We start from the raw sequence: 19,701 nt of genomic DNA on the forward strand, positions 1-19,701 counted from the left end.
GAGGTAGAAGGAGCAGAGACGTGACTGAGCATAGGTAGGGGGAGGCGTAGTGATGGATAACAGAGTTTGGACGTAATAAGAAATAAGAGACGTGAGATAGGGTGGGGCAGAACCACGGGGCGATTGGGAAATGAGGGTGAGGAATTTGAATAAAGAGTGGTAAGTAGACAGGGAGCCAGTGGAGTTGGGGAATGGGGTGTGATATGGGAGATCAAAAATAATCCGGGCCGAAGCGTTTTGAATTTGCTGGAGGGGAGCGAGGACAGGAAGATCACGAATAAAGGAATTGATGAGCATTTTAGCAGCGGTAATTGAGTTGAGGGGGCGAATTTTCAAGATGTTGATATGAAAACGACGTGCATGGGCTACGGTGGCGATATGTTTGGTGAAGGAGAGAGAGGGACCAAAGGTGACCCCAAGGTTTCGAGCAAAAGGGACAGGAGTGCAACAACAGCAACATCGGTGCAGGACTCGTCGCTAGACAGGATGGTGACCCGTTGTCGAGACTAGCGAGGGAGTCGCTGCCAAGGGAGGTGAAGGCCAATAAACGTAACGTAATGCGAGTGGGGGCATCTCTGTGGATTCGAATGTACAATGCACCATCCCCAAACCCAACACCGTCCAGCAGTGGATAGAGCCGTGGCGTGCGCCTCTAACCCAGCTGCTTGGAGGAGCCGTGGGTTACGGGATCTCTTGAGGACGGGAGAGTCCTGCGCTGTGAGGCTCTCTATGCCGACCGGGCGTCCGCACCAAGTTCGGTATCAATATGGTGAGCGATGGGGAGCCCCCGCTCACCAGGTTGTTGTTGTTGTGCTAAGGAGGGACGAACCGGCCCAGGCCGTAGACGGAGCAAGCCAAAGACCCCGAGCCGATCAGCGGTGGGACGGCGCCTGTGTCGAGACCTCCCAGGGCACCCGCCCGACACAGCGAGACCCAAATCCTTCTGTCCATTCACGCGACTTTTTATTTCATTCCTGGCCTCGAGTTTCATTCACATTCGTATTGACACAGACGCGCACGCTCGCATAGATCCTCACAGCGCAGGACTCTCCCGTCCTCAAGCGATCCCGCAACCCGCGCCTCCTCCAAGCAGCGGGATTCGAGGCGCACGCCGTGGCTCTATCCACTGCTGGACGGTGTTGGGTGCGGGATGGCACGGGGCTGGAAAGCGCGGCGCGTCCTGGTTCGACTCCCCACCGCGTGATCGTCGCTCAAGCGCGGTGCGCTCACCGATCGGTTTCCGAGTTAATAATGGAAACAAGAAATAGTCATACCCCGATTTACGTCTCCCCCTTTTTACGACGTTTCGCAAATACGTCGTCACTTTATTAATACCGCCGCCTGATTTGCGTCGCCTCCACCCACACTTTCATGTCGCTGACGGCGTCGTCCGCCCTTTACCACGTCTCCGTCGCCTCTCGCCCGCCGCGTCCACCGACTCTGTGAGTCGCTTCGATGGACGTAGCTTCCATGTTCGTGTCGGCACCTTTCAGGAACGCATCCCCGACGTTAAGCGGTGTACTGCTGCGTGGACTGGAACGGCTTTTGCTGTTGTGCTAATGCCTTTCCCAGGCTTACTGATTGATGTACTCATGCAATTTGAACTTAAGTACTTCACATATTAATTTTTTCTGTTATGTTATCTTCCTCGCCTGGTATGCAGGAGGTCAGGGGTTTGATCCCGACCCTAACGCCTGTATAGTTGGGAGTTTGCATTTCTCTCTCCGCGTGGTTGCGTGGATTTTTTCTCTCCGGGTCCTCCGGGTTTTCCCTCCACATTAAGAAACATTCATTTAGATTATATATTGATGATTCAGATTAGTTTGCTGCTTTAAATTTGCACATGATGACCCGCTTTTTTGAGCTACCATATGTAGCCAGGTTGGTTGTGAAAATAAGCTAATATCTCAATGGGTTTCACCTGAAAAAAATAGTTTAGTGTTATTTGTATATGAATATTTTTCAAGTGATGTGTTCACCTTTCTTCTCCTTTGGACTCCTATGGTGTTTTGGTATTGTTTGTTATTGTAACGTTCCTAACATGTGGCCCTACAGGAACAGCTTCATAGCTCATCGGATTCCTCCAGGATAAATAAATATTCTGATTCTATTTTTATTTTATTATGTTTTATTTTTAGAATTTTATTTTTAGAATTTTATTATTTCCCTTCTACGTGACTTTACCGCAAGAACCAAGAAGATATTCTGATTCTGTTGTTAAAATTAAACCTGCTTGGGTAGGACGGGATAGTGACCCGTGGTCGAGACTAGCGAAGGGAGTTGCTGCCAAGGGAGATGCAGGGCCCCGCAGACGTCCACTGTGGAGATGGAGCAATGAAATCAGCTCGCGTGCACTTGCTAGGGTAGATTGCAACATCGAGGGACCGTGAGAGACGGATGACTTAAAGAGGCTTTTATTCAGCAGTGGAAGTGAGCATGGACGATAATGATGACCACGATATCAATACGCACGAATATCAATACGCACGTAATCGTGATGGTACCAACACAAGTAACGTTACAGCCACGCCTCTTGCAATGATAAACAGATGGCGATGCGACCTGCCACCGTCAGAATGCGCTGTCGAGCAACTCAATTACAGCGACATTTTACCATTTAAATAACAATTGTTAAATAGTTATTCTGCCGTTATTGGATCCTAAAGCTATAAGGGGCACTGACAAGAGTTGTGTTTCTTATATAATGTGGCATTTTGTTGCAATGGCAAATAAAACAAACCTAATGCGAATGTGCGAGTCTGTGTCGATACTGAATGTGAATGAGACTCGAGGCCAGGATTGAAATGAAAAGTCGCGTGAATGGACCCGGGGATCCTTACTCTTTGGTTCTATTGGGTAAAGTCACGTAGGTGAAAATAAAATAACATTATTTTCACCTACGTGACTTAACATTATTTTCACCTACGTGACTTTACCCAATAGAACCAAAGAGTATGGATCCTAGCAGTCACGAAAGCTTTAAATCTAGAATGGACCAAGGGAGTTTGCGTTTGAGCCCGCGGCCTTCTCGACTGCAGCCGCCTTGTGGCAAGGGTTGGGTATTGCACTCTCGCTTATTGTGAGCCGTATGGTGCCTTATCACTGTACAGGATTGCTGTCATATTATTATTTTAAATTAATTAACTTACATTTCATATGTGGAGACTTACACATGACATAACATGTGATACTGTACCGTAACGTATCCTGTCTCGCGACGAGTCTTGCACCGATGTTGTTGCACTCCTGTCCCCCTTTGCTGGAAACCTTGGGGTCACCTTTGATCCTTCCCTCTCCTTCGCCAAACACATCGCCACCGTAGCCCATGCACGGCGTTTTCATTTCAACATCTGGAAAATTTCCCATCTCATCTCAATTTCCGCTGCTAACATGCTCATCCATCCGCTCTTCTTGTCTCGATTACTGCAATTCCTCCCTTCGTGGTCTTCCCTGCCTTCGCTCCCCTCCAATAAATTCAAAACGCTTCTGCCTGGATTATTTTTGGTTTAACACGTAGGCCTTCGCGACCAATATCATCCATAATCGAGGTGTTTTTGGGTTACATCGCATAAATATATAAATGTGTCGTTAAAACCCGCCACCACCCGACACAGCCAGCTAGTAAGGGTTTGTCACGTAAACAGAACGTGACCAATTCGTCACTAGTACAGCACACCGGTGTGTTGGAGAGCCAAGCGACAACATTTACAATCTGAGTCCGACGTTTCGCCAGTAATTACAACTAGTTTCATCAGGCGACATCCAGATTTGTGGAGAAGTCTAACTGTTTGATTCCTTAGAGGTGTAGATGTGGTGACCACGCTTCTGCGCTCTTGCACAAAGTGGGGGGTGGCGGTGATTAATGAGTCAACGTACATTATGCATGTGCATTATGCGAGCCCTTTGATCTTGTCCTTCCTGCCTACTGTGTATTAAAATAGCCGCATCAACGGTAATCCCTATTGAAGTATGCCACACTTTATAGGCATGCATTTAAATAATGTATTATTTGATTATTCGCTTCCACGCAGCACTAAGGCGGTAGCTGTCCGAATGGTTAAATGTTTTTCTTTCAATTTCGATAGATTATCTAATTAATCTTGGCTAGTAGTAGCTAGTTTTGCACAGAACTTCAACATTTTCAAAATCAATTGAGTGTGCTTGTTGGCACGCGTGTTCTGCTACTGCTTACAATTGTATTTGGGATAATCACATTTTTCTCTGATGTTCTTTTAGTCTCGTGCTGATAATTCGTCCTGTTTACCCAACATAACATTTCCCACGCGTGCAGTTATAGCTTCGGTAGTACATCTTTTGTACCAGATATAAATTTCTGTATTTTATGTACCGTGCCAAATCTGACTCGGATGTTTTGTTTTTCCAAACGTCTGGCTAGTTTATCAGTTACTCCCGCAATGTACGGTATTTTGATCGTTTGAATTACTTGGGCAGTTTCAATTCTCGTGTTATTTGATTTGGTTTTGGCATTCAGTGTCCTGTTGATTTGTGCATCGTTGTAATCATTCATTTGCAGCGCTTCTTTAACATGTTGAATTTCAATTCTCAGACTGTCACCATCTGACACTTTCTTTTCGATTAATGAGCGTCTTGATAAGAGCAGATTTCTGTGCGGGGTGATGGTATGACTCTGCATTCAGATAGGCGTCAGTATACGTTTTCTTTCGGTAAAACTGTGTATTATTTTACCATTTCGACCCCGTCCGAGAAGAATATCCAGAAATGGTAGAATTCTGTCAGCTTCCACTTCCAATGTGGATGGATCGGTTGTGCGAGTTGAGATGATTTATAAATGCGTTTAGTGTATCTTTGCCTTGTGGCCAGACCACCAATGTGTCATCCAATTATCTAAACCAAGCAGATGTTTTTAGTGTGCTTGAAGCTATTGCTTTTGTTTCAAAATCTTTCATGTACAAAGTCGCTATCACGAGAGACAAAGGAGAGCCCATTGCTGCTCCTTCCTTTTTTCATAGAAGTCACCTTGCCACAAGAAGTAGGTGTTATTTAGACGTTGTTCAGCTAGTCTTGGGATATCTTTGGCTAAACCTTTGTTTATTACCAGTGTCGAGTAATTGAATTGACTCGTTGACCGGAACCCTCGTGAACAGAGAAGTAACATCAAAACTTACGAGAACATCATTAGGGTTAAGCTTAATATCTTTTATTATATTTACGAGATGTTCATAGTTTTTGATGAACGAAGCGTTCCTAACGATGTGGGGCTATATTTGTTTCGTTACGTATTGTGCTGATTTGTACGTGGCAGAGCCTATTGTACTAACTACTGTATGGGTCTTAATGGAACATCAGGTTTGTGAGATTTTGGTAGCCCATAAAGTCTTGGTGGTTTTGAGGCCCTTGGTTTGATCAGGTATTGCTCTTCCTTGGGAATTGATGACTTGGAAATGATTGCCGTTGTTTCATCTTCCAAGGTGCCGGTTGGATCTCGTTTAATTTTAAGGCAAGTACCTTCATCGAGTAACTCTTTTATTTTATTATCATCGTCCTCACGGAGTAGCACAACAGTTGATCGGCCTATATCAGCAGCAAGAATTTGGATATCTTTATTTGCTCTCAGTTCTCTGAAGGCTTTTGCTTCACTGAAGTTAATATTTGTTTTTGGCAATTTGCTGTTCTCAATTATTTTGGCAACCTCGTACCTAGTCATCTCAGCTTGATTATGAGGGAGATGTATAACTGCTGATTCCACTTCAGCAATGATCTCATCGACAGGGATTGTACGTGGGGCAACAGCAAAGTTAATACCTTGAGACAGGACTGAAATCATATCGCTGGATAATTCAACGTTCGTCATGTTGATAACCGTTTTGTTTATAAAATGTTCATTTTTAGTTGAGAGTTGTTTGTTAGTCAGTCTCGCAAATTTGTTCATTTGGGTAGTGTTAGTTTTCTTCAATACATTATCAGCGGATTGCTGTGTAATTGTGTCGATTATATTCCAGTGATCTGTAGAGACGCTGTTAGTCATTTTTACGTGTAAGGATATTAGTGATTTAGAAGTGTGACTTGGTTCACTTCTATATATTATATTCACTTCTATCCCACCCCATTTCCTTATCAGCCAAAACAATTTTTCATTCTTGTCAAGCGCTTTGATAAAAGCCCTATAAATAAATCCTACATGAGATAACATTACCGGTGAACACATGGACAAAACGGTGGAGCAATAGGTTATCCACACCTTTCCACCCATACGATTTACCCGTATTGTTGTCCAGGGAAATGGAGTTCTCAAGTCCATACGGCTTACAGCCGCTTGAATACGGGCAAAAAAAATGTGTCTGTCTGTTTGTGTTTCTCGCTTGTGATGAGACCTTACAGGATGCACATTGATATGTACAAGTGCAAGAGGTGACCAATAAGATCTAAATTGGTCTGCAATAAGGTAGGCACTGATGAGGGGTTGACAGGTATGGGTTGTCGGTGTTGTACACGTATAGAAATGCATATCGCCAAATGTATTTCTTGTTTGTGTATGCATGCAGAACTGCTTTTGCACCATACGTAGCCAACCGTGCTAATCGGAGGTGCGATTTGAATTGACCTCTGCACAGCAAGTCTGGTGTTATAAACTTTACACCCCTCCCCCACCAAGTGCATGATTACATTTACCTCTGTAGCATTTCGCTGACGTTTTCAAGAGGGTCCTGCATTTAGCTCTTTGGCCAACCCCAAAGACACTGAATGTGTTTAGAACTGTGGGAGGTAACCGGAGAACCCAGGAGGAGACCCATACAGAGCACGACGAGAACAAGGAAAGTCCACACGGAAAAAGGTTCCCGAGTCACGAATCAAACCCACGTTCAGTTAATACCTCGATGTGCATATACTCGACGAACGAAGTTCGGTATGATGAACTTTGTATTCGTTACCATTATTTTACACAGATAGCTAGATGTTAAGTCAATTTCAATAAATATACCGATATGAAGCCATCGACGGAGCTATGGTGTTTGGTGGAGACTACAACATTATGACTGCACCCAAGACTACAATGTCAAGTGTGAATATATTTTACAGCACACTATATTTCTCTTACTTATGTCAATTGTTAATGTTAATCCTGTGCAGTATAAAACATTATTTTCAATAGAAATGTTCTCCGTTTATAACGTGATTGCTAAGTAACGAAGTGTTTATAGCATGAAATGGTATGATGAACTTTGTATTCGTTACCATTATTGTACGCAGAAAGCTAAATATTAAGTCAAATTGAACATACCGAAATGAAGCCATCTATGGAGCTACGGTGTTTGGTGGGCAAGACAACATTATGACCGCACCCAAGACTACACTGGCAAGTGGGAATATATTTTACAGCACGCTATATTTATTTTACTTTCATCAGTTTTTAATGTTAATCCTGTTCAATATACAATATATAATTTTCAATATAAATGTACTTCGTTCAAAACGTGAATGATAATTTATTAAGTGTTTATAGTATGAAATTGTAAAATTGAAAGGCTGGGAACGCATTCGCATAGTACTAATGTTATAAATTATTCAATGTATGAAGTTTCAATAATACAAAAGCAGCTCCAGGAATGCAACCACTTCGCATATCGAGGTATTACTGTACTGTACTTCTATAAACGAGGCACTTGTTACCACGGTGCACCCTGTGGCCCACAATGCTCACCGCAGAGAATGTGAGTTCACCCAGACCGGGCAGGTAAGATTTCCCAAACCTGCCAGTTGTCATCACCATCGGTCGATTGAACTTGCAACGTGGATACATTCAATCAGAGGTTCCCTACATCGGGTAAGACGGACAAAGGAGCCCTAGGATCGCGCGTATCTATTCATGCCGAGGGGAACACGTGAGGTTGGCCAGACCGGGCATGGCGAGACGCCCGCTTTGGAAGGCGTGCTGGGCCGGCTGGTTTGAGAGGTGCATCGCCAGCAGCTTCTCCTGCATGAGGGGGTGCCAGGCGCCCAGGGTGCACTGCGGGTTCCTTGCGGGCTCGAAGTAGTGGCACTGCTGCGAGGCACGGCCCCGCGGGGGGATGAAGTCGTAGACGGTCACCTCCTGGCACAGGCTCATCATCAGCGCCACTCCTGCAGCACCACGAGGCAGAGGGTGGCGGCGCTTGAGAAAACCACCACCGCACACGCGAGTCACACCAAGTGCTGCCACCCCTTTGACCTTCGTTTGACCCCCAGACGGGCCGGGGAATTGGCACCTGTGTTCCGGTGCCAGGAATTGATTTGTTCCGAGATCAAAGTGGTACCACGTTGTTTATAAAAAAGGTTTTTTGGGGGGGTTAGATCACGTGAAAATAAATGTGTCGTTAAACCCGCCACCACCCGACACAATTAATTAGTCAGGTTTGTCACCTGAAAATAACGTGCCAATTAGTTACTAGATCAGCACACCGGTGTGTTGGAGACTATACCCACGACATTTACAATTTGAGTACTGTGTGATGTTTTGCTGGTGATGTGAACAACCAGCTTCATCAGGTGATTTTCTGGAAATGTGCAGAAAAACCCTTCCCGTTTCTGACTCCTAAACAGGAGTAAAGGCGACATCGTTGCGAGCCCTATCGGCACGTCAGCCCGTCAGCACGTCACGTGTTTCTCGTAAAACTTGCCCAGAAGCCCCGACGAGATGGGGTTTGCCAAGATGTGCTCCCCGTGCCCCACGTTGCTCTGCACCAGATCCCACAAACCCCGGCGGAAGCACGGGTGCAGAAGGTAGAATGGCTGTCGAGGCCGCTCGCGTCTGCGCTTCATGTACGCGTCGAGCGCTGGGAACGTGATATTCACATGGCCCTTCCACTGCCGCTGCTGCTCGGATGAGAGGGGAGCGGGGAGAGAGCGTTTGGAGTGGAAGAGGGCAACGCTTGGTTAGAGGAGGGCAATACGAGGCAGTGGCGGAGGAGAAGGCGGAGAGTGTGTGGATGTGACTTGTGGATTGAATGCCGTGGCATGCAGACCCAAGGGCTCTCCATACTTCAGGAGTCGAGTCGGAAGATGCATTGTAAATCGGTCCCTTGGTGGCGTTATGTAAACGTCCCGAATGTGGATCGTTGTAAAAATCGGACCGTCACAAACCAGGGACCGCCGGTGATCCCAAAACCTGACCCCCACAGTAAGCCGCGGGAACCCAAGCCCCCTTTCCCGAACCTTCACGTCGAGTTGCGTAATAGGTGTGAAGGAGTCTTGTGTTTTGTGAACGCTCACGTTTTTCTCAGTGCAGGTATATGGAGGGGGGCCCCACAAGACCAGAATGATGTCTCTGTACAGCTCGCTCGTCTCAAAGTCGAACTCCTCCTGATTTACGATCTGGAAAGTGAGATAAGTGGAAGGAATGTGGCAGGGTCAGTGGTGAGACATTGAGATGTGTTATTCTGTGGTGTCACTGCCTGCGGTGCTGCAAATCCCCACTTGAACTGTCCACCGCTTGGACTATCCCTGATATGTATTCCAAGCTACTGGACTATAATCAGAAAACTACCAAACTATCCTGTTTTTTTGTTTTTCCAGGTAGGCCCACTGAACTCTATAGCTCTTTTTAAGAAGTGACCAGGCCACACATTGATAGCTCAACAAAGTAGCACATCAGGCGAGGCAATTAGCATCTCAACACCGTGGCGCCCCTGTGTTGAAATCATAAGTCATCCCCAAAATAATTAAGCAACTCTGAGTGTGTTTAACCACGGAGCTGCCGTGGTTGAATGGTTAACCGACTGGACTTGCAATCCAGAGGCCGCTGGTACGTTTGCATCTTCCATATTCCAGCGTGGTAGAACGTTTAATAATACCTCTCTCCATACGTGAGTATAAATGGGTTCACCACAGTTCGTAGATCAATGAGTCGTACGTGGTGGTGGTCAAGCGTGATTATCCCCACCTCTTACAACACACCTCGTCAACGTGGAAGCGGAGATTAAATGCCGTCTACGTCAACGTGGTTCCCAGCCTTTTGCGGCTACTGTACCCCTTGTTCAACCGAGTACCCCCTTTGCCTGCCCCCAACATGGTTCTCAGAAATAAATGTACGAATAATGAACATGAGTAGTTTATCCAATTGTCCATTGTGTGGGGTATCCTAACTAGCGCCTTAACTGCAAGCGAATAAAATAAATCAACGGACGCTCGCCGGTTACTCTTGTTAACCACATTGCTTACGATCAATGAGTTTGGAAAATACCTTTCATATCGTTCTAGGTTACCATGTGGATTTAAAGTTTATCGGAGATATTTAATGTTGGCAGATTCATACGCCATTATTCACCAATTACTCTCACGTATGATATAAATTCTCGTATTAATACAAATCACCTCACGTACCCCCAGGGGACTACGTCAAACCGGATGAGAACCACGATTCTCGAGCTACCTCCTTCTGCCGGAGGTGGTGTGAGGAAGCAATTAAAAAGCTGCACTTTTTATTCACACGCTGGGAGAAAGCGTCACAAAACAAAAGTCGAACAGTCCCCGATGTACGAACGCATTCCGTCCCATGGGGCCCCAGCTCGTAAGTCGGAACACACTAATGTACCGTTTTTAAAATTCACATCGGGCCAGTGTTACTTAAATTTGTTACGGTTCAACAAAGGGAAGCATTGTTCAACTCACGAATAAGAAATATCGTAAATTTGCATGTCAAACTGGATCTGGTTCCGTGGTTCGGTTCGCAAGTTCAGGTTCGCAAGTCGTGTGTTCGTAAGTCGGGGACTGCATATCAGGTTCAGGCTCCGAGCGAATTCCTTATTTACGATTATGATGAGCCAATAATGTCTGTGTGTCTCGCGCGTGACGTCACAATACGTCGACCAGCCCTCCTCATTAATAATCATGTCCCGCGCGTGACGTCACAATACGTCGACCAGCCCTCCTCATTAATAATCATGAGCAGGTGACGTCCTTCACATGGACCCCCCCCCCCCCCTCATTAATAATCATGAGCAGGTGGCGTCCTTCACATGGACCCCCCCCCCCCCTCATTAATAATCATGAACAGGTGACGTCCTCCAATTGGACACCCCCGCCATTAATAATAAGCGGCTGACGTCACTCCACATGGGGGGAGGGGGGGGCGAGGCGCCTCCGCCCCCCTCCTCGACGTCAACTGACAACCCTCACTACAAAAGGCAGAACCCTCACGTCACGTGATCTCCGTAACGCTATTATTGAGACATTAAAGTAAAAAGGACGTGATGAACAAGGGAGTATAACCTTGAAATTAAATAAGTCTGTGTCACCGCTTCCTTACAAATTGCACACGAATTGATGCAATGAATGTATCACGTCGCGGTCTGCTTTTCCCTTGCAAGTTTCAGATTTACTGCAATACCCCCGTCCTTGGCTAGTTCCAATACAACAGCTCATTTGCGTTGCAATACCCAGCCACTCCGACTCACATCAATGATATTGCATCTTCCAGGGTGGACAATGGCAGTGGCTATCCAAATCTGGATTTACCCACAATTCCCGGAATCAGGTCACGTGAATAGCAGCCCCGCAGCCGCTCACAATACGTTTCATATACAGGGGTCGCACGACGTACACACTCGCCAGACTCTACCTTGGAAGAGGTGTGGGTACAAATGCTGAACCCCACCACATACGACCTGGCAATCAACTGTCATGTAGTGTCTCATTTAGCCTGTTGGGTGTACATGGGTGCGGAGATTCAAGACACTTGTCGATTTGTCTTTCCCTCGGTCGCTTCGGGGTGGAGTCATTGACATGCTAATTTATCTGCTCCAGCAGCAGCCACCAGCAGACCCACCACTTATCTCTCTGTCCCCCCCTTCTCTCTATTTAAGGCCTCGGCACAGAGGCGTTGGGTCTCTGTGTGTCTATGTTGTGTGTCTCTCTCTGTGTGTCTGTGTTGTCTCTCTGTGTGTCTGTGTTGTCTCTCTGTGTGTCTATGTTGTGTCTCTCTGTGTGTGTCTGTGTTGTCTCTCTCTGCTTGTGTGTCTGTCTGTGTGTCTCCGTGTCTGTGTTTTGTCTCTCAAATTTAGTTCTACCTAATGACGGTTGCTTGTGTTGCAATCGAAGCGTCGTATTTTATTATTTAATTTATTTTCTACGTGACTTTACCGAAGGAACCAAAGAGTAATTCCTGCAGTCACGAAAGCTTCAAATCAAGTTTAAACTTGTCGACCGTTTCAACTTACGCGCTGGGATATCAAACAGGCGACCTCTGGATTGCAAGTACAGCTGTGCTAACTTTTACACCACAGAAAGTTTATACCACGGTCCTCTGTACGTAAAGAATAATAATAACGACGTATAGCCCTTCGTCAATCCACTGTTGTATGTAGGCCTCTGCATTCTGAGTTAATCGTGAGGGTTGTTTGACCATACTTCACCACAATGGTAAGTGTCACCCGTCCCCTCCTCTCACCCCCCATTTCCATTTTTTTACGAGTAATTATGCCGTCATTAAAACGTAATTTTTTAAAGTTCATTTTGTGGTAAAGTGTCAGACAATGGCAATACAAACTGGGCCATGCTTTTGTTTCTGTGCATTTTCTATGCCTGTAATTGTCTATGGACGTCTGTGAAAAAAGAGCTTTATAGCTCATAGGATTCCTCCAGTGGAAATAAATATTCTTATTCTCTCTCTTTTTTAAAACAAATGGCTCACCAATATCCTCCTTACCCCCCCCCCCCCAGTCCCTTTCTATCCCCGGTGCTGTGCGGAGAAAATAATTCACATTCAGCACGGGGCGTCAAAATACTTCGGCTATATTTGCATACTGTTTGGCAACACATGTGCGCTTGGGGCAAGACACATCACTTTAAGGGCCAATGGTCCATAAAGAAGTGACGGCCAAGGAGCTCAACATTTTAGACAAATACGTCTACCGGGGCAGCGGCTGGAGGTGGTGGTGGTTGTGGTGGTCAAGGTACGGCTATGTAATCGGCAGGTGCTGGGTGGATTGTTAACATCCTCAGCATCGTGAGATGGCAGCGGATTGGGGAGGCTTTCATCCAGTAGCGGATTGATCATGGCCAATGATGATTTTTCAGTGAAGAATGCCCCCCCCCACCAATGTTGGCTGAACGACCCGTAGAACAAATACTTATGTAAGCATGTTGAACTTCTTTCACACCGTACGTAGCCAACCATGCTAATCGGAGGTGCGGGAAATAAGTCTAGTCAAGGGATGCTTGCATACTTTTAAGGAATGTTAATGATATTATTAGAATACGTATTTATACTGGAGGAATCCGATGAGCTATGAAGCTGTTCCTCACAGATGTCCAGTAGGGGCACGGGGTCAGAACGTTACAACAACAAACATTACAAACACACGATAGGCGTGCCATGTGTCGGAAAGGTAAAAACAAATATCTTACAAATATTACCACTAAATTATATTGATCTAACCAGTTAAAGCCCACTGGGAGGGATTAACTTATATTTCAGAAGCGACCCCGGCCACAAGTGACAGCTCAACAAAGTGGCGACCTTACCTGCCAGTTGATGAGGCGAATGGAGGTCTTGGTGCCCACGTGAAGTTCATAGCCGGCCGTGGGTGCCGAGTTGAAGCGCATGACCGCGTCGTGGCCATCTGGACGAGCGCACAAGTGGACACATTCCTGCTTCGAGGTTTAATTCGTTATCCTGTCCGTAACTCTCATGGTGAAATGTATCACTCAGTTGGTTTTGGTGATCGAGTAACGTATTATCAGTGGCGCACGAGTACAAATAACAATTGCCAACAAGACGCAGTTGTAGAGCCCCAAGACGCAGCTGTATAGCCCCAGGCTATACAGCTGCATCCAGCGTTTGTCCACGCGGAAGAACTTCCTCACCCCCCACCCACCCACCCTTCATCCCGCTCCGATCCCTCCTCCTCAGTAGCCCTCCCACCCCACCCCCCCGCCGTCTCCTCACCGATCTCCGCTCCCAGCTGAGCGCGCAGCAGGGAGCCCGCGTTCATCACCACGGCGCATCGCCGCCACCTCCCCGCCAGCTGCCGGGCGAGGGACACCGCGGGCAGCGCGTCGCGCCCCGGCGCCCCGGCCGCCCGGTGGCACCGCAGCACCTCGGTGCCGCGCCGAGACAGCTCCCGCAGCGCGCACAGCAGCTGCCCCCGGGGGGGCGTCGTGCCTGCGCCGTCGCTGCGCCGACGGGTCCAGCGCTCCCACGCCCGGGTCATCTCCACGTGCACGGGGCCCGACGGCGCTCCGCGGGACCCTCCCGGCCCCTCGGAGGGCGCTTGGGTCCTCCCGTCGGTCGGGTCTCGCGCGCGGGGGGTCAGGGGCGCCGTCGCTCTCCTGGAGCCGGGCGCCGGCAGCAGCAGCAGCAGCGCGAGCAGCATCAGCAGGCAGGTGGCGGTGACCGTGAGAGCGAGGAGTGATTTGGGACCCACCCGGAGCCACATGTCCGCGGGCTCGCGCCACGGCTGCGATGCGAGAGACTCCCCACGTGGCAAGGCGCGCGTCTCACTCCGTGGGTCAGCGCAGGGGGCGCGCACGAGACAGGGGGAGGGGGGTGAGGTCAGCGGTGGGGGTAGGGGTGGGGAGGGCTTGAGGAGCCGCTGGAATCCTCGGCAGGAGACGCGCGCAGCCCTCGCAGCACGCGACTCGTTCGCCTCCCGTGGGAGAGCGGCGCGCTCATCTTCGTCTGCTTTTTGGTGGAAAGCGCACGCCTATTTCTCCACCATCGATTCCACGTGTCGCGATCTGTGTTACACACACACGGGTGTAGTTTATTCAGGGGGTTGGGGTTTGTCAATAAGTAATTTGGAGAAACCTTGCTCGACCATCACGCACACGGATACCAATAGAACAGAGCAGCGGGTGATGAGGAAGACCCGGTGCCACTCCCGTTGGAGTAAGGCCACCTGATATTGGTGAATTAATTCGAAGGAAAGATTTAGGAGTTTAAAAGGGGGTCCCGTGGGGCTTGTGGAGGTCGAAGCGGTTGCGGGCTGGGCTGGGCTCCGCTCCATCCTGGGCTCCGTGCTGCGTTCCAGCGGCTGTTGTATGTAGCTTTTTTAATGTATTTTAAATAAACGCATTTATGACGATGAACTCCGAATCTGCTCCTGTCGCTCTGGCGCGCTCTGAGCCGACCGACCACACAACACGCGGGCGGGGGAGTCGACGAGGCGACGGGATGAGATGTCCCCGTCAAGACGCCAAGTCGAGCTCCAGAGGTACGAGACAGTTCTGCACGTGTCGCCAACGAACCCGTGCGGCTGATGGGTTTGTGTCAAAAATATTTGTATATATATTTTCACATGTGGAGGTACAGGTATGTGGCAAGAGGGAGATTGATTGTTGCGTCTCTCTGGCATCGCGCTGGGGTAGGCACTGGTCGCATGAGTGAGCGCCACGCGCCGCCTCCTCCTCCTCCTCCCTCGGTGTCCCAGCACTCGCCACTGCACGTGGACGCAACTGAATAATTTAGTTCTCCAATATCATTGTTAAAATAACGAGTGGGGGTTTTTTTCATCTTGATTTCGAGTTAAGTCATCTTTTTTATCCACTGCTGGATGAAGGCCTCCTTCCCCCACCTGCACCCGCCGATTATAATTATCACGGTTCGCTACGTACGGTGCGAAATAAGTTCAACATACATGAACTCACCTCGTCAATCTATCTCCATGCAGTTAGCAAGCTAGTTAGGATACCTCACAAAAATGAAATTTGGGTTAAGTATTAATTTTAATTATTCGTAAATGTATTTCTCAGAACCATGTTGGGTCAGACAAGAGGGGTGACTCGTTTGAAACTAAATTCAACCAGGAGTTACACAATATAAAATAAATCACTATTTATTTTATTCTATACCTACGTGACTTTACCGATATAACCAAAGAGTATGGATTCCTGCAGTCACGAAAGCTTCAAGTCAATATTGAGTTACACAGTAGCCAAAACAGATTGAGAATGACCACTGCTAACACACTGGGTACGCCTCCAGGATTGTGAATCGGCCGTCTCTCCGCCACGACAGAAAATCGGAGTCACTGATCCGTCCATCGGATTGAAATCGGTCCTGGCGGTTAGACATTCCCCCTCGCTGCATTACAATAACAGCCACCTCCTTGCTCCGTCGCTTGATAGCATGGCCACCACCACCATCACTCTCTCCCAATTTTGTTTTACTGCTTAAATCTGACCCCCCTCCCCCCCACCACGCTACCTCCCCCCCCTTATTGAAACCGATAAATGTACCACAACAAAGTGTACTGTCATTTTGCCAGTCATTAAAAAATCTGCGAGCAGAAGTCCCATCACAACTGAGCTTTTGTACATGCGGGGACGAAAAGATGGCAGCTAGTAAATTTGTTTCAAGCCACGTGGTGTTTTGAAAATTAATTTTAAAAGAAATGCTCACATTTTGATAGAGAATAATATAATAGTTGAGGCCGTTGTCACCCGCACACGACTTGTGGGAGGGTACGGATATTCGCGCACAGCTAAAGACTTGACAATCACTGCGGTTTCAACATTTACAATCAGATAATGTGTTTGGTGTTTGCTCAATATTGTGCCAAAGTCCATGATGTTACGGCACATACTGCGTTCTTGGCCGAGCATTAAAGATAAGAAAAAGCAATAAAAGGTTGCGGCATGACACTTAGGAAAGGTCAAATTCCACCCGGCCTTTCTGAATACAAGGACAGGTCAAATGTGTTTGCTGTGCTTCTTCCCAAAATAATCTATGTGAAAGAGGTGCATTGTATTACTTATCTATTTATTGCACTGCATTGATAATACCACACTTCGTATCATCAGCGGAAGCCTAAAGTCCACTCCACTCTCATGGCTTCCCGTGCTGGCGAACATCGGTTCCAGCCAACATCCGGCGTGATGCCGCGACGTTCCGAGAGTACAAGATCTTGGAAAACTTCACCCGGCCGCTCTACCCAAGACGTGATGGAACTCCCCCACTTCCTAGGCTTCAATCCAGGAAGCCATTTCTGGATACGCGCCTCTACTGCTCTGGCGGCTGAAAATATAGACACGGGCCACTCGATGGTCTGATGTTCATATTTTGTTTGTTGCGGTTGCACCCGACTCACGAGCCGCATGGCTCACAGGGCTACACACCTAATACATGAAACTTTCAACTTGGGTGGTGGGGCGGCTGCAAACACGGCAAACAAAACCATCGTTGAGGATCCGACCGTGTAAGTGCCGCGAGTCTCCCTCTCGTGACGGCTGCACCGCACGCGGACGCAGCACGGGAGATGTGGCGTCGCACCACGTTGTTCCGTAATGTGGAAAGTAAAAGATTCACCAATCTGCCACTTTGGTAAAGCCCAAAACATCAAACGCATCGCCGACGAGTGCAACATCCACGCCACACATGTTGCTGACGTACATGTTGCTGACATGCCATACGAAAGAAGATCTGTTTATATCAAAGGAGGCGATGATTAGCGGTATGTGTTGAGCGAGGCGGACTATGCTATTTATTTTTAACAATATTCTTGGATCGCTTCTTAGACACGGTGACTCTTTTGTGTGTGACGGCCTCACTCGTGGGCACGCTCGACCCTTCCCTTTTTCCACCACCGAGATCAGACCGACGAGGTTCCAGCCCAGTCTCAAGGGCCCTGTGTGAGGTTTCAGGGTTATCCCCTCCAAAATTGGCAGAGTAGGGGGTGCACAGCTGCTGGTGCATCTGCCAGTCGCCTCAGTCGGTCGACCCATGGCACCACGTGGGCCTGTCTGTCCCGTGACCTCCTGCCATCAGCGAGCCTTCGACACTTTGCGTCATAGCCTCGAAGTGCACCTAGCCTGGCACTGGCGCCGTGGTGACGTCACCACCACTCAGCGGCAAATGGCGGGTATTGATATCCCCTGCCAAAAGGCTAAATTGGCGATACTCAGATATTGCCGAGTCCTCCAAAGAAGGCCCATCAGCGCAAGAAGACCCAAACAAGCCACTCCTTCAAGTTTCAAGTTTAATTTATTAGGTAGAGCCCTGTGAACCATGCCACTCCTGAACACGGGACGGGGAGTCCAGTCACAACTAAGGGGGTTTTTTTCTCGCAATAATTATTCTCAATATCACTTCCAAAATAAGTCATGATGGAATGTCAAATAAACCACGGGACAAGTGATACAATGTCTCAGTTGCTTTTTTGTCTTTTGAGCCATGCATCTATAAAGATAGCCAAATTGCAGGGTAAAAGCATTAAGGCAAATAAAAAAAAACAAGTACTGTAACTGGACAATTTTAACACCTATTAGTAGGCCTTAGTGACCAATATTCATAACAGGGTTTTTTTTGGGGGGGGGGGGGGTCAGATCACGTAAATATAAATGTGTCGTTCAACCTGCCACCACCTGACACGGACAATTAGTGAGGGTTGTCACGTGAATAACAACCGTCGCTACTGAATACAGCGTCGCTACTGAATACAGCGTCGCTACTAAATTCGGCGTCGCTACTGAATACAGTGTCGCTACTAAATACGGCATCGCGACTGCATACGGCGTAGCGACTGAATATGGCGTAGCGACTGAATTCGGCGTAGCGACTGAATTCGGCATAGCGACTGCTACCTTAATTGCTTTTTTTTCAAATGTAGACGCATCGGAAGTTGCTCAGAAGTTGAAAGGCGATATCGGGAGCACGGGGGGGGGGGGGGGGGGCTGGTTCACATTTAAAGAAGGGCGTACGTGCCCAGGGTGCGCATTTATCAGATCACTGGCGAGCTCGCGGCTGCATGAGAGACATTTTGTCTGCTCCTTAGGGTCCTGCGAGAGTTATATTACTGATTGGTACGTGTCACGTGTTACAGGTCGAGCCGTATGACAAACAAAAAAACTACCGACACATCGTGGCAGTTATTTAATTTCGAGACAAACGTTAGGCAAGTGCAAGAGCCTGAAGGTGCATACACTTGAAACAATCTATTATCGTTCTCAAACCGGTGAGGCAGTGCAGTATGTTAACAGCGTAGTATGTTAACAGTGTAGTATGTTAACAGTGTAGTATGTTAACAGTGTAGTATGTTAACAGCACGCTGGTTATCTTGAGTGATGCTAGGAACAACATAAATTATTATTGGAATGAACTTTAAACGTCTGTTTTATATGCACAAAGAACAAGCATGCGCCATGACCAGAGGAATACCATTGTATTGGATGTAGGGCTGTGAACATGATTGCCAGGTGAGTCGCATTAGGAACGAATATCCACCGAGGGATTACAGAATGAAGTGTTGCTGTGTGTATGCTCATGTATGTTGAACTTCTTCCGCTCTTTACGGAGCCAACCGTGCTCATGCAGAGGTTGGCAACCTGCGGATCTGGAGCCGCGTGCGTCTCTTTAAGGATTACATTAGGGCTCTCAACATATTGAGGGGGTGGTTTTTATACTGAAATTCGAAAGAAATGGCTCTTGTTAGGTTGGTGACCCACGGAAGTCAAGTTCACCACGGAAGTCCATATTATTTGGTTATTTCGGTAAAGTCACGTAGATAGGTTCAAAGAAAATAACAAAAAACTAGGACGTTTCGATCGCAACAAAAGCGATCGTCATCAGGAGGCAAAAAAGAGGGGTAAAGCTGCTGAGGCAGACTGTTTTAAAGGTTTAAATGCATGTAAATTTCACATACATTTATGCATTGCAGTTCTTGAAATATTGAAGGTTATTGTTGTACCGAATGCGAAAAATATTGGCCGTTGTTATTTTGGTTGCCGAACCCGCCGTGCTAATCGGAG

General features: G+C 47.5%; 1 protein-coding gene across 1 annotated transcript; it reads right to left on the reverse strand.

Moving 5' to 3' along the window:
- Nucleotides 1-2,351: 2,351 nt before the first annotated feature.
- Nucleotides 2,352-14,483, reverse strand: LOC116942564 (beta-galactoside alpha-2,6-sialyltransferase 2-like). The gene is made up of 5 exons (XM_032954627.2): nucleotides 13,904-14,483; nucleotides 13,480-13,577; nucleotides 9,229-9,330; nucleotides 8,637-8,832; nucleotides 2,352-8,100 (listed from the first exon to the last, which is right to left on the reverse strand). Exons 1-5 carry the CDS (start codon nucleotides 14,391-14,393, stop codon nucleotides 7,841-7,843), a joined length of 1,146 nt encoding a protein of 381 aa, XP_032810518.2. The 5' UTR covers nucleotides 14,394-14,483; the 3' UTR covers nucleotides 2,352-7,840.
- Nucleotides 14,484-19,701: the final 5,218 nt, after the last annotated feature.

The sequence above is a fragment of the Petromyzon marinus genome, chromosome 15, assembly GCF_048934315.1.
Source record: "Petromyzon marinus isolate PM22_M1 ecotype Great Lakes invasive population chromosome 15, UKy_Petmar_22M1.pri1.0, whole genome shotgun sequence".
Classification (NCBI taxonomy): domain Eukaryota; kingdom Metazoa; phylum Chordata; class Hyperoartia; order Petromyzontiformes; family Petromyzontidae; genus Petromyzon; species Petromyzon marinus.